The sequence below is a fragment of the Rhynchophorus ferrugineus genome, unplaced genomic scaffold (assembly GCF_030347505.1).
Source record: "Rhynchophorus ferrugineus isolate W39M unplaced genomic scaffold, kcgeb_rfMv2 rfM8, whole genome shotgun sequence".
NCBI classification, from domain to species: Eukaryota; Metazoa; Arthropoda; class Insecta; order Coleoptera; family Curculionidae; genus Rhynchophorus; species Rhynchophorus ferrugineus.
In genome coordinates this window covers 32,719,037-32,734,726 of record NW_027472587.1, presented here as the reverse complement: position 1 = coordinate 32,734,726, position 15,690 = coordinate 32,719,037, and the positions used below count along the sequence as shown (strand labels likewise).

Below are 15,690 nucleotides of genomic sequence, written 5' to 3'. Positions count from 1 at the left end.
AAATAAATCAAAAGGAAATATTTATTTGCTAATTTATGTACAATCTTATGGTTTAATATAATAAGTATTTCCATTTATACGAATGTTATTAAGAGTACGAAGGAAATCAATTTCCTCATGAAAAATGGTTTTATAAAAGATTTACTAAGATACAAAAAAATTGTCAGATAAGTGTTTGTTATCTCCTTGAAGATATGAACGAAATATCATATGAGAGAATATATAACGCTATAGGCAAGTTGTTATGCTATCAGTCAGATTTCCAAAGTTCATTCACAATGCATTTTAAGTTAATAATAAGTATACTGATATGGTTTAATTATTGTAAGTAAACATAAAATGAGATTTAAGAAATAAAGGGTAATAATTTCTTAGATAATACGGTAATGAAAAATATCTTGTAGGCAAACTAAAGAACGCAACACTGGACTATCATCATATCAGCAAGGATATTGAATTGGAAACTAGAGAATTGCCAGAATATTTGCCAAAAATAGATGGAAAATTTTTTAATAATAAGGAAAATGTAATAAAATACAACAAAAATACAAAATCAACTAGAAATCAAACAACCGAACAATTAAACACCGCGGAGTCTACAACACCTGAGAGTACGACGCCAGAATTAACCACCGCAGAGTCCACAACACCAGAGAGTACGACGCCAGAATTAACCACCGCAGAGTCCACAACACCAGAGAGTACGACGCCAGAATTAACCACCGCGGAGTGTACAACACCTGGGATTACGACTCCAGAAATAAGCACCGCGGAGTCCACCACACCAGAGAGTACGACGCCAAAATTAACCACCGCGGGGTCCACAACACCAGAGAGTACGACGCCAGAATTAATCATCGCGATGTGCACAGAATCTGAGAGTTCGGCGGAAGAAACAACCTCCTTGGAGTCCACAACACCAGGGAGTACGACGCCAGAACTAACCACCGCGCAGTCCACCACACCAGGGAGTACGACGCCAGAACTAACCACCGCGCAGTCCACCACACCAGGGAGTACGACGCCAGAACTAACCACCGCGCAGTCCACCACACCAGGGAGTACGACGCTAGAACTAACCACCGCGCAGTCCACCACACCAGGGAGTACGACGCCAGAACTAACCACCGCGCAGTCCACCACACCAGGGAGTACGACGCCAGAACTAACCACCGCGCAGTCCACCACACCAGGGAGTACGACGCCAGAACTAACCACCGCGCAGTCCACCACACCAGGGAGTACGACGCCAGAACTAACCACCGCGCAGTCCACCACACCAGGGAGTACGACGCCAGAACTAACCACCGCGCAGTCCACCACACCAGGGAGTACGACGCCAGAACTAACCACCGCGCAGTCCACCACACCAGGGAGTACGACGCCAGAACTAACCACCGCGCAGTCCACCACACCAGGGAGTACGACGCCAGAACTAACCACCGCGCAGTCCACCACACCAGGGAGTACGACGCCAGAACTAACCACCGCGCAGTCCACCACACCAGGGAGTACGACGCCAGAACTAACCACCGCGCAGTCCACCACACCAGGGAGTACGACGCCAGAACTAACCACCGCGCAGTCCACCACACCAGGGAGTACGACGCCAGAAATAACCACCGCGCAGTCCACCACACCAGGGAGTACGACGCCAGAACTAACCACCGCGCAGTCCACCACACCAGGGAGTACGACGCCAGAACTAACCACCGCGCAGTCCACCACACCAGGGAGTACGACGCCAGAACTAACCACCGCGCAGTCCACCACACCAGGGAGTACGACGCCAGAACTAACCACCGCGCAGTCCACCACACCAGGGAGTACGACGCCAGAACTAACCACCGCGGAGTCCACCACACCAGGGAGTACGACGCCAGAACTAACCACCGCGGAGTCCACCACACCAGGGAGTACGACGCCAGAACTAACCACCGCGGAGTCCACCACACCAGGGAGTACGACGCCAGAACTAACCACCGCGCAGTCCACCACACCAGGGAGTACGACCCCAGAACTAACCACCGCGGAGTCCACCACACCAGGGAGTACGACGCCAGAATTAACCACCGCAGAGTCCACCACACCAGAGAGTACGACGCCAGAATTAACCACCGCGGAGTCCACCACACCAGAGAGTACGACGCCAGAATTAACCACCGCGGAGTCCACCACACCAGGGAGTACGACGCCAGAACTAACCACCGCGCAGTCCACCACACCAGGGAGTACGACGCCAGAATTAACCACCGCGCAGTCCACCACACCAGGGAGTACGACGCCAGAATTAACCACCGCGCAGTCCACCACACCAGGGAGTACGACGCCAGAACTAACCACCGCGCAGTCCACCACACCAGGGAGTACGACGCCAGAATTAACCACCGCGCAGTCCACCACACCAGGGAGTACGACGCCAGAACTAACCACCGCGGAGTCCACCACACCAGGGAGTACGACGCCAGAACTAACCACCGCGGAGTCTACCACACCAGGGAGTACGACGCCAGAACTAACCACCGCGGAGTCCACCACACCAAGGAGTACGACGCCAGAACTAACCACCGCGGAGTCCACCACACCAGGGAGTACGACGCCAGAACTAACCACCGCGGAGTCCACCACACCAGGGAGTACGACGCCAGAACTAACCACCGCGGAGTCCACCACACCAAGGAGTACGACGCCAGAACTAACCACCGCGGAGTCCACCACACCAGGGAGTACGACGCCAGAACTAACCACCGCGGAGTCCACCACACCAAGGAGTACGACGCCAGAACTAACCACCGCGGAGTCCACCACACCAGGGAGTACGACGCCAGAACTAACCACCGCGGAGTCCACCACACCAGGGAGTACGACGCCAGAACTAACCACCGCGGAGTCCACCACACCAGGGAGTATGACGCCAGAACTAACCACCGCGGAGTCCACCACACCAGGGAGTACGACGCCAGAACTAACCACCGCGGAGTCCACCACACAAGGGAGTACGACGCCAGAACTAACCACCGCGGAGTCCACCACACCAGGGAGTACGACGCCAGAATTCACCACCGCGGAGTCCACCACACCAGGGAGTACGACGCCAGAACTAACCACCGCGGAGTCCACCACACCAGGGAGTACGACGCCAGAACTAACCACCGCGCAGTCCACCACACCAGGGAGTACGACGCCAGAACTAACCACCGCGGAGTCCACCACACCAGGGAGTACGACGCCAGAACTAACCACCGCGGAGTCCACCACACCAGGGAGTACGACGCCAGAAGTAACCACCACGGATCCTACAGTACCAGAGAGTACGACGCCAGAAGTAACCACCGCGGGGCCTACCGTACCAGAGAGTACGACGCCAGAAGTAACCACCGCGGAGCCTACCGTACCAGAGAGTACGACGCCAGAAGTAACCACCGCGGAGCCTACCGTACCAGAGAGTACGACGCCAGAAATAACCACCGCGGAGCCTACCGTACCAGAGAGTACGACGCCAGAAGTAACCACCGCGGAGCCTACCGTACCAGAGAGTACGACGCCAGAAGTAACCACCGCGGAGCCTACCGTACCAGAGAGTACGACGCCAGAAGTAACCACCGCGGAGCCTACCGTACCAGAGAGTACGACGCCAGAAGTAACCACCGCGGAGCCTACCGTACCAGAGAGTACGACGCCAGAAGTAACCACCGCGGAGCCTACCGTACCAGAGAGTACGACGCCAGAAGTAACCACCGCGGAGCCTACCGTACCAGAGAGTACGACGCCAGAAGTAACCACCGCGGAGCCTACCGTACCAGAGAGTACGACGCCAGAAGTAACCACCGCGGATCCTACCGTACCAGAGAGTACGACGCCAGAATTAACCACCGCGGAGCCTACCGTACCAGAGAGTACGACGCCAGAAGTAACCACCGCGGAGCCTACCGTACCAGAGAGTACGACGCCAGAAGTAACCACCGCGGAGCCTACCGTACCAGAGAGTACGACGCCAGAAGTAACCACCGCGGAGCCTACCATTCCAGAGAGTTCGACGCCAGAAGTAACCACCGCGGAGCCTACCGTACCAGAGAGTACGACGCCAGAAGTAACCACCGCGGAGCCTACCATTCCAGAGAGTACGACGCCAGAAGTAACCACCGCGGAGCCTACCATTCCAGAGAGTTCGACGCCAGAAGTAACCACCGCGGAGCCTACCATTCCAGAGAGTTCGACGTCAGAAGTAACCACCGCGGAGCCTACCATACCAGAGAGTACGACGCCAGAAGTAACCACCGCGGAGCCTACCATACCAGAGAGTACGACGCCAGAAGTAACCACCGCGGAGCCTACCATACCAGAGAGTACGACGCCAGAAGTAACCACCGCGGATCCTACCATACCAGAGAGTACGACGCCAGAATTAACCACCGCGGAGCCTACCATACCAGAGAGTACGACGCCAGAAGTAACCACCGCGGAGCCTACCATACCAGAGAGTACGACGCCAGAAATAACCACCCCGGAGCCTACCATACCAGAGAGTACGACGCCAGAAGTAACCACCGCGGAGCCTACCATTCCAGAGAGTACGACGCCAGAAGTAACCACCGCGGAACCTACCATTCCAGAGAGTACGACGCCAGAAGTAACCACCGCGGAGCCTACCATTCCAGAGAGTACGACGCCAGAAATAACCACCGCGGAGCCTACCATACCAGAGAGTACGACGCCAGAAGTAACCACTGCGGAACCTACCATTCCAGAGAGTACGACGCCAGAAGTAACCACCGCGGAGCCTACCATACCAGAGAGTACGACGCCAGAAGTAACCACTGCGGAACCTACCATTCCAGAGAGTACGACGCCAGAAGTAACCACCGCGGAGCCTACCATACCAGAGAGTACGACGCCAGAAATAACCACCGCGGAGCCTACCATACCAGAGAGTACGACGCCAGAAGTAACCACCGCGGAGTCTACCATTCCAGAGAGTACGACGCCAGAAGTAACCACTGCGGAACCTACCATTCCAGAGAGTACGACGCCAGAAGTAACCACCGCGGAGCCTATCATTCCAGAGAGTACGACGCCAGAAATAACCACCGCGGAGCCTACCATTCCAGAGAGTACGACGCCAGAAGTAACCACCGCGGAACCTACCATTCCAGAGAGTACGACGCCAGAAGTAACCACCGCGGAGCCTACCATACCAGAGAGTACGACGCCAGAAATAACCACCGCGGAGCCTACCATACCAAAGAGTACGACGCCAGAATTAACCACCGCGGAGCCTACAATTCCAGAGAGTACGACGCCAGAAGTAACCACCGCGGAGCCTACCATTCCAGAGAGTACGACGCCAGAAGTAACCACCGCGGAGCCTACCATTCCAGAGAGTACGACGCCAGAAGTAACCACCGCGGAGCCTACCATACCAGAGAGTACGACGCCAGAAGTAACCACCGCGGAGCCTACCATACCAGAGAATACGACGCCAGAAGTAACCACCGCGGAGCCTACCATTCCAGAGAGTACGACGCCAGAAATAACCACCGCGGAGCCTACCATTCCAGAGAGTACGACGCCAGAAGTAACCACTGCGGAACCTACCATTCCAGAGAGTACGACGCCAGAAGTAACCACCGCGGAGCCTACCATTCCAGAGAGTACGACGCCAGAAGTAACCACTGCGGAACCTACCATTCCAGAGAGTACGACGCCAGAAGTAACCACCGCGGAGCCTACCATTCCAGAGAGTACGACGCCAGAAGTAACCACTGCGGAACCTACCATTCCAGAGAGTACGACGCCAGAAGTAACCACCGCGGAGCCTACCATACCAGAGAGTACGACGCCAGAAGTAACCACCGCGGAGCCTACCGTACCAGAGAGTACGACGCCAGAAGTAACCACCGCGGAGCCTACCGTACCAGAGAGTACGACGCCAGAAGTAACCACCGCGGAGCCTACCGTACCAGAGAGTACGACGCCAGAAGTAACCACCGCGGAGCCTACCGTACCAGAGAGTACGACGCCAGAAGTAACCACCGCGGAGCCTACCGTACCAGAGAGTACGACGCCAGAAGTAACCACCGCGGAGCCTACCATTCCAGAGAGTACGACGCCAGAAATAACCACCGCGGAGCCTACCATTCCAGAGAGTACGACGCCAGAAGTAACCACTGCGGAACCTACCATTCCAGAGAGTACGACGCCAGAAGTAACCACCGCGGAGCCTACCATACCAGAGAGTACGACGCCAGAAGTAACCACTGCGGAACCTACCATTCCAGAGAGTACGACGCCAGAAGTAACCACCGCGGAGCCTACCATTCCAGAGTGTACGACGCCAGAAGTAACCACCGCGGAGCCTACCATTCCAGAGAGTACGACGCCAGAAGTAACCACCGCGGAGCCTACCATTCCAGAGAGTACGACGCCAGAAGTAACCACTGCGGCACCTACCATTCCAGAGAGTACGACGCCAGAAGTAACCACCGCGGAGCCTACCATTCCAGAGAGTACGACGCCAGAAGTAACCACTGCGGAACCTACCATTCCAGAGAGTACGGCGCCAGAAGTAACCACCGCGGAGCCTACCATACCAGAGAGTACGACGCCAGAAGTAACCACTGCGGAACCTACCATTCCAGAGAGTACGACGCCAGAAGTAACCACCGCGGAGCCTACCATTCCAGAGAGTACGACGCCAGAAGTAACCACCGCGGAGCCTACCATTCCAGAGAGTACGACGCCAGAAGTAACCACCGCGGAGCCTATCATTCCAGAGAGTACGACGCCAGAAGTAACCACCGCGGAGCCTACCATTCCAGAGAGTACGACGCCAGAAGTAACCACCGCGGAGCCTACCATTCCAGAGAGTACGACGCCAGAAGTAACCACCGCGGCGCCTACCGTACCAGAGAGTACGACGCCAGAAGTAACCACCGCGGAGCCTACCGTACCAGAGAGTACGACGCCAGAAGTAACCACCGCGGAGCCTACCATTCCAGAGAGTACGACGCCAGAAGTAACCACCGCGGAGCCTACCATACCAGAGAGTACGACGCCAGAAGTAACCACCGCGGAACCTACCATTCCAGAGAGTACGACGCCAGAAGTAACCACCGCGGAGCCTACCATTCCAGAGAGTTCGACGCCAGAAGTAACCACCGCGGAGCCTACCATTCCAGAGAGTTCGACGTCAGAAGTAACCACCGCGGAGCCTACCATACCAGAGAGTACGACGCCAGAAGTAACCACCGCGGAGCCTACCATACCAGAGAGTACGACGCCAGAATTGACCACCGCGGAGCCTACCATACCAGAGAGTACGACGCCAGAAGTAACCACCGCGGAGCCTACCATACCAGAGAGTACGACGCCAGAAGTAACCACCGCGGAATCCACAACATCTGAAACACCGGTAACCACTACATCCACAACTCCATCTAAAACAACGATACCTGGTGGTACCACACCCGGGGCAACCACCACTACTGAGAGTACGACAACTGAGGCATCAACAAAGAGATCTTCCACTACTACTACCACTACTGAGAGTACAGCCACTTCGACATCATCTAGTACGGCTTCTACCCAAGCGCCTGTTACAAAGTTTCCTATGCCCACTGATAAGTGTTCCAGAATAATGCCGTCTTTCGTTTTAATTATTATCGTTATTTTTTCTAGCATTTTTCGTTTGACTAATTAGTAGTTGACTTGGTACTATATTATGCTAGGACTAAAATTAATTTCAACATAGATACGGTGTATGTGTATTCGATATTTGTTTTACAGATTATATTAATAAATATTTAACGTTAGGTATATATTTAGAGAGGCACTGTTTGATTTAATTCAGTTGAAGAATATTGGGTACCTTATGCGATAATATGATCGTCTTTCGAGGAAGTTTGAATCGTTAAGAAAATTTGTATGATTCTGAGCATCAATGTATCTTGATAAAAGAGTTTACTTTTTATTGTAAATAGCCACAATCGGTAGTAAGGGCGTATGGAATATAATAAAATATTTACTGGATATGATAAATTATTAATAAACCGTCAGTACTGTTATTATATTTATAAGCAATATTTAGAAATATTTCAGTACTATAATATAGTTTAATCTGTGCGATGATTATTTTATGGGCTTAATTAATTTTGATTCTATAACCTCCAATTCTATTTACACTCTTAGTTATTATTATTTATATTATGGTTTACATATACAACGTTATTACTATAATTTCAATGGTTTAATGTGGTTAATATATTAAGCAATAAAATGTATAGTAATACGATCACTATATTTTTCTTATTATATGTTATTCCTTCAATATTTTGTCAATTGTTATTATAGTTACTTACTTGATAAACATAACCATTGTTAAGTGATAAAGGTGTTATATTTTTTACAATTTATAATGGTGTTGTACTTCAAACTTTAAATATTTATGATTATCGGGATTATATTTCTTTTAACTATCAATGATTAACATTTTTTAAAATGAAAATACTTAACGTTTTGTTGTTGTCAAAAATGACACTGACTTATCACAAATATTATCGTTAGTGTTTGCGATCGTTAGTCCATTTTATAGGAGTTTTATTTGCTTTTTGTATGTTTTCTAGTATGTGTTATCAGAGACGTCATCAAAATGTATCTAGATATTTTTTTTCATAATGTCTGCGTAAGGCTAATATGTGTTTCATTAATCCATCATCAAAGTTTGATTCATGTTTATTGCTGAAGTTATATCGATAGGTTGAAATATTAGGTAATAATATTTTTGAAACACATTGTTGTCTTGCGTTTGACTATAACGTCGAAATAGACTATTTGTCATATATAATTTCGTCATTGACAATATGAAAAAATGTCAACATTGTCATGAACTTAAGTACAAAAGTGAATTGATCGCTTTTTGCTGCGCACCAGGCAAAGTTTCACTTCTATTATTAACATATACCATATCACCAGAACCATTGAAGTCGTAAATACATACATTCAAGTTTTGCTTCCAAGTAACATCGCTTGGTGCAAGCAAAAATCTTTTATAATGAGGTTTGTCGTAATTTCGAATCAATATCAAGATTTAGGGTCAAGTGCACTATCAAATTAAATATTTGTTTTCCATGTATAATGACGATAAAATAATTTTGCAGATCTAAATCTAAATAAGCAATTGGTTCAATTGTTGACCACCTTTTCTAATAGATTACAAAACGACAATTACGATATTGTGATTAAGCAGGACAACTTACCATATGGAGGGTACTTAGGAAGATACAATGTATCAACTGTTAATGTAATTGAAATTGTTATAGCTGGCAATTCATTTAAACATCATGATATACGTGTATGACCAGTCACAATCAGTTATAACACAGTGTAGATATTTCAAGACTTTTGTACGAGGCTTTGCAATATAAATTAATATTTTAGAAAGAGAAGATGGATATTATTTCAACATTAAACAAAGAAATCCAATGAAAACTACAACATATAATTTTTCTTACGAGCAATTCCGCTTTATATTATTTGTCATATAATAGTAGTCCGCGTAATAATACTAGGTATGAAAAATGACATTTTAACAGGACAACGTCTGTCGGGTTTGCTAGTATATATGTTATATAATTTTGATTGTGGCGCGATAATCGCGATACAATCGATCGATAATGTGCAAAACTCAACCGTTTTAAGACTACTTGCATGGTGAACAAGTGAGATGCATTTGGTCTGTTTTTTAAAAGTTGTTCTCTTTTGAATTCATTCATATAACCGAAATTAAATTAATTATCAAGAATAGAAGATGTGTTAACGTTAGATTGGCGATCGTTTCGCAGTTACTCGAAGCGTTCCTTGGTGTAATTCAGTTATGTTCAGGCAAAAGCATAGCAGCTGAAATTGTATTTTTAGCGTAAACTGAAATGTGCTGTGGTTCCTGACACATACTTAACAGTTCAAGGTGTAAAGCCACCAAAGGCGAACTGAAGTTGCTTATTAGAATTAACATAGTCTATTGCGATTTGGACAGAAGATTGCAGTTCAGGGTGAGCGGTCACCAAAGACGGATTGTAGTAGCTTGTAGTTTTTTAGCACTAGATTATTTTAATTTTGATTCCTTGGAAACTATTCAATAGAGGGAATCATCGAAATTTTGGTAGAAATTCCATTTCAAAGATCTTCGAATTCAAACTAGTGGACGAAGGCACAATCGTTACTCCAAAAACAATTAAATAAGCAAAGTGAATTAATAGTTATTGTGTTCTAAATCCTTTAAAATTTCATAACTTATATCTCTCTTCTCTAATGTCATTCGGTAGAGGCCTCCGTACATGGGGGCGTCTTTGGCTAGTGAGTGTGTTCGTTTCTGGAATTTGCAACACATTGACAGAGTCTTAAAAATGGCGTAAATGGCCTATGAGCCGTGTTAAGTACTGTTGTATGACAAAATGAGAGTGTACAGGGCTCTATTATAGAAAATAAGGATAAGTCGAGGGTTTGGATGGAGTTAATTAGGATCTTTACAATTGCAAAACATCTTCCTGAATACGAGCGTTCCTAGTAGGTGAAGTGGATTTATACACTTATTAATGGTTGAATGAGTGTTGAATGTGCGACATTGAAACTCTTTAATGGGTGCTTGATTATGTTAAAATCCTTGACGGTCTTGGCTTTTAGGCTAGTAATAAAACCCTACCATGTAAGCGTTTAGTTCTAAGTCCTAGGATTTGAGGTGATGGTTGAATTGGGTTCTTCAATTCAATATCGTGCTTGGACAGTTCCGGTTCCAACAAAAATGTATAGCATCCGATTTTGAAACAGATATATTTAAACCACACCAAAGTGTTTATCAGTGTATTTGAAATCGAGTGGGCGCAGTCTTGAATTTTGTCGACAGTTTATTTATTAGATAAAAATGAGCAGAAGTGTATGTCATCATTGCTGACAGTTTAATTGCAACACCTGGGTTAAAACCCAGATTAACCAATCTAAATAATCTATTCGAAATTAAGTTGAAGGTAAAATGTAGGATGTTAACCTTAAAATCCCTGGAGTGCCACTCGGAGATGGTGGAGTATCTTCAGATACTACTACATATACCTTCTTATTGAATATTTTAAAATGGTCTGTTTTGGATACCACTGTGTAGCTTGATGAAGAATCTAGGGGTTTATTACTTTTCCCTATAAGAATGAGGGTACTTATTCATTAATGGGACGGAGAGGAGTGTGACTGTCATATATCGTTGTAAAAACACAGAAGGTAGGAACACGTGGGGCCAAGGTTGATTGTAATTGGGTAGAGATGCCGTCCAGTTCTGGAGCTTTAGGTTTGCCCTTAGACGATGATCTTTGGAGTTCTGTCTAGCTGATGAGGAGGTTGATAAAGGATTGATCAGGCTCATTCGAATCTAATGATATTTCATGTTTTATTTTGTAATAAGCAATTATTGTATTGAGATTTCTGTCGCTAGGAGTGTGGGAAAAGTAGGACCTAAAGCTAAAGGCTATTTCAACAGGAAAAGTGATTCATTGAACGTTTATCGTAATTCCACGAATTCCACATTTCAGGAGTCTTAATTGGTGCATGATGGCGGTTTTGCATTCTTTTTTCCAACAAGGTTTGCGCTTCTTATTGTAGGAGTTGCGCGTTTGGTAAGGAATATTTAAGGTTGGTTGGATAAATACTTCTTTATTTCGTTATTGAATGATACATCTGGTCGACGAGAGAATGGACAAGATATTAGGTTAGGTAGAGGAAGTATGGCAGCGCTATGAAAGTGGTACTGTTACAAGGAGGTGGAGAAAAGAAAAGAGAGCGAGACGTTGTCGTGATGGTCTTTTATAGCCTGGATCTGCATTGTACCAATGCACTGGCGTTGCCAACCTTTGAACTTGTTGTAGGTGAATGCGTGGTGGCCTAAGGGTCGTGGCGGTCGCCATATGACTCCCCTCCTGATGGAACTGCCATGGGACGTACCTCTATGCAATGAAGGTTTCGGAGTGCACCCGCAATCACGTAAACAAACGCCCAGGGACTGCTTATGAGATGGGGATTCCAATCTGTGCGAGGAGTTTTACGGTATTAGCTGTTATCGAAGTTGTAGCTGGACGTCGTTTTCTTGGGACGTTTCGATTTGTTTGAGGGTACCTATAAGTGTGGTGCCTTACGTGTCCCGTTTCGTGATGCAACGATTTTCATATATGGGTTCTATTTCTCGTACTATCTTTCCATGCACGTATCACGAACCTGTCGAGTGGCTTATGTTGAGCTGGTTCACCTGTTAGATACTTTAATTACGTCGGGTTCACCAACTCTATTGGAAATAGTTGATTAGAGATAATTCGGAACCTCAGGTTATTCGATAATTTCTTTTGACTTTGGCCTCGCTTAATGATATCTGACGATGAATTTTTGGAAGCAGTAATTAGTGAAACTGAGTGCAATTTATTATCTAAAATGTTATATTTTGATTTACGACCTTTGTTAAGTTTTAGATTTAAATATAGAAGCTGCATTGGAAACAGTTCTTCAACAAGGAAACAGGGGCTTCAACTTTCACGTTATCAGCATATTCCGTAGAAAATATGGATTTGCTTCTGGAATTTGGAATTTTCTTGAAGGAGGAATACGAGAGGCACCACTTTTGAATAGAAGGAGGAGGGTGATCGGCGGCAGGGGGTTGAAGAATTTGAGTGTAGGTATGAGGTGTGTGGGAGAAGGGCATTCTTCGGAGGAGGGCCCTGTCCTGTCGGAGACCTGATGTAAGGGAGCCTCCATCGGCAAGGCTGGCTTAAAGCAGAAAATAGTAGGATCATATTAACTATTGATCAAGAGAAAAGAAGATTAATTACAATGGGTAGTTGAACTGTTTTACTACGCTTGCGAAGTTGCAGTTATTTGGATTAGACATTACTTTAATTTCTTGCTTGGTTTCATAATAATATATGTTTAATTTTTTTCATTGTTCTTAGTTCCTGCATAAGATATTTTCTTATACCTTGTGTAAAATATTAAATTCATTCATTCATTCATTCAATCATTCATATTAAAATCAGATGAAGGATCCTTTGTTTTTAACTATGGATACATCATATATATATCCAAAGTTTTAATGATTTAAATTATTATTATCGTTATTATATTTAAAATTTATACTATTATATAGAGCCGTGTAAAAATATGTTTGTTATCTTAAGTGAATTAATTATTTTAATGTGATTTGATGCGATAAAATCATATAAAAAAATTGAAAGATAGTTATTATCAACACATTAAAACCGATAAAAATAATTTAAAAGGAAATCAGAATTGCAATATATTCAGAACACAATTTATATATATCTCCTAAAACGGACTATAATATAGTGTTGTACTTGCTACTATGGGTCGGATATTGTAAGTGTAAGTAAAATTATTCAAGACCGCCCATTGGATGAATTTGAACTACCTGTTGAATATATGTCTCGAAAATGTTTATTTCAACACTAGCACCATGATACATTGTCAGTAAATATTAATAAATAAATTTTTGAGAGAACGCTTATGGGTTCAACTTTCTGTTAAGGAATATGTCTATTATAAGCTACTGTATTCAAGAGTGACGATCGAATTATTATCTGTACAGTTTACTATAACTCAATGAATTTTCTAATTTTAATTCATAGATATAGCAATAATTTGAAATACTATCTAAAGACTAAATAATTGTTGCACTTATTTTTTATGTATTTTATTAAAACTAATACCATAATAGTATCAGCTTATTCGTACAATAGGTACTGCTAAGCCATCAGTAAATATTAACCACAAATTGTCTTCCTGCATAACCAATTTGAACCATTCAATATTATTTGCGGATGCATATCTAAAAAGAAAATTAACAGATGGTTTAATATTTTATAAAACTTGAAATAATATTAAATTAAGAGTAAGAAAATGAAATGTTCAGCAGGTAAAGTAGAAATAACACTACAGCCAACTGATGCTGAAAATGGGATTTCAACAGCCGGAAACCAATCAACTGACCACCCAACTGAAAAACCAACTGAAGGCCCAACTGAAGGCCCAACAGAAAGATCAACTGACGGCCCAATTGAAGCCCCAACAGAAAAACCAACTGAAGGCCCAACTGAAAAACCAACTGACGCCCCAACTGAAGGCCCAACTGAAAAACCAACTGAAGCCAAAATTGTAGCCCAACTGATGGCCCAACTGAACGCCCAACTCAAAAACCAACTGAAGGTCCCACTAAAAAACCAACTGAAGCCCTAACTGTTAGCCCAACTAAAGGCCCAACTGAAAAACCAACTGATGGCCCAACTGAACGCTGATAGTTCGACAACCGACGGATCTACCACAAGTGATATTGCGACAACCGACGGATCCACCACAACTGATAGTTCGACAACCGACGGATCCACCACAACTGATAGTTCGACAACCGACGGATCTACCACAACTGATAGTTCGACAACCGACGGATCCACCACAACTGATAGTTCGACAACCGACGGATCTACCACAACTGATAGTTCGACAACCGACGGATCTACCACAACTGATAGTTCGACAACCGACGGATCTACCACAACTGATAGTTCGACAACCGACGGATCTACCACAACCGATAGTTCGACAACCGACGGATCCACCACAACTGATAGTTCGACAACCGACGGATCCACCACAACTGATAGTTCGACAACCGACGGATCTACCACAATTGATAGTTCGACAACCGACGAATCTACCACAACTGATAGTTCGACAACCGACGGATCTACCACAACTGATAGTTCGACAACCGACGGATCTACCACAACTGATAGTTCGACAACCGACGGATCTACCACAACTGATAGTTCGACAACCGACGGATCCACCACAACTTATAGTTCGACAACCGACGGATCTACCACAACTGATAGTTCGACAACCGACGGATCTACCACAACTGATAGTTCGACAACCGACGGATCTACCACAATTGATAGTTCGACAACCGACGGATCCACCACAACTGATAGTTCGACAACCGACGGATCTACCACAACTGATAGTTCGACAACCGATGGATCTACCACAACTGATAGTTCGACAACCGACGGATCTACCACAACTGATAGTTCGACAACCGACGGATCCACCACAACTGATAGTTCGACAACCGACGGATCCACCACAACTGATAGTTCGACAACCGACGGATCTACCACAACTGATAGTTCGACAACCGACGGATCCACCACAACTGATAGTTCGACAACCGAAGGATCCACCACAACTGATAGTTCAACAACCGACGGATCCACCACAACTGATAGTATCAACAACCGACGGATCTACCACAACTGATAGTTCGACAACCGACCACAACTGATAGTTCGACAACCGTCGGATCCACCACTGCTAACAGTTCGACAATCAATGCATCCAGTACTGTGAGTTCGACAACTGAAGCATCAACGACGAAGTCTACTACTGGTAGTACTGATGGTACAACCACTTCGAGCTCATCTAGTACCACTTCTACTCAAGCACCTGCTACAAAATTTCCTATGCCCACTGACAATAGTTCCAGAAAAATGCCGTCTTTTGTTGGAATTAGTATTATTAGAGTTTGTAGTATTTTTCGTTTGATTAGTTAATTGGTTACTAGTATATTATGTTAATTATCAATAAAATTAA

General features: G+C 45.5%; 1 protein-coding gene and 1 long non-coding RNA gene across 2 annotated transcripts; both read left to right on the top strand.

Annotated features, from left to right (window-relative positions):
* The first annotated feature begins 268 nt into the window (after positions 1-268).
* On the top strand, positions 269-15,690 carry LOC143201553 (uncharacterized). Its single transcript, XM_076412676.1, has 5 exons — positions 269-324; positions 405-7,698; positions 11,444-11,544; positions 12,498-12,750; positions 14,277-15,690. Exons 1-5 carry the CDS (start codon positions 279-281, stop codon positions 15,355-15,357), a joined length of 8,775 nt encoding a protein of 2,924 aa, XP_076268791.1. The 5' UTR covers positions 269-278; the 3' UTR covers positions 15,358-15,690.
* LOC143201214 (uncharacterized) lies at positions 13,116-14,314 on the top strand. Its single transcript, XR_013006911.1, has 2 exons — positions 13,116-13,404; positions 13,955-14,314. It is a non-coding gene; the product is annotated as an uncharacterized LOC143201214 (long non-coding RNA).

Excerpts from the sequence above, each read along its gene's own strand:
- LOC143201553 (XM_076412676.1), top strand. The coding sequence starts at position 279 with ATGCATTTTAAGTTAATAATAAGTATACTGATATGGTTTAATTATT. Across the intron at positions 325-404 it reads ACTGATATGGTTTAATTATT|GCAAACTAAAGAACGCAACA; the intron begins GTAAGTAAACAT and ends AATATCTTGTAG. Across the intron at positions 12,751-14,276 it reads TCGGAGGAGGGCCCTGTCCT|GTTAGCCCAACTAAAGGCCC; the intron begins GTCGGAGACCTG and ends GAAGCCCTAACT.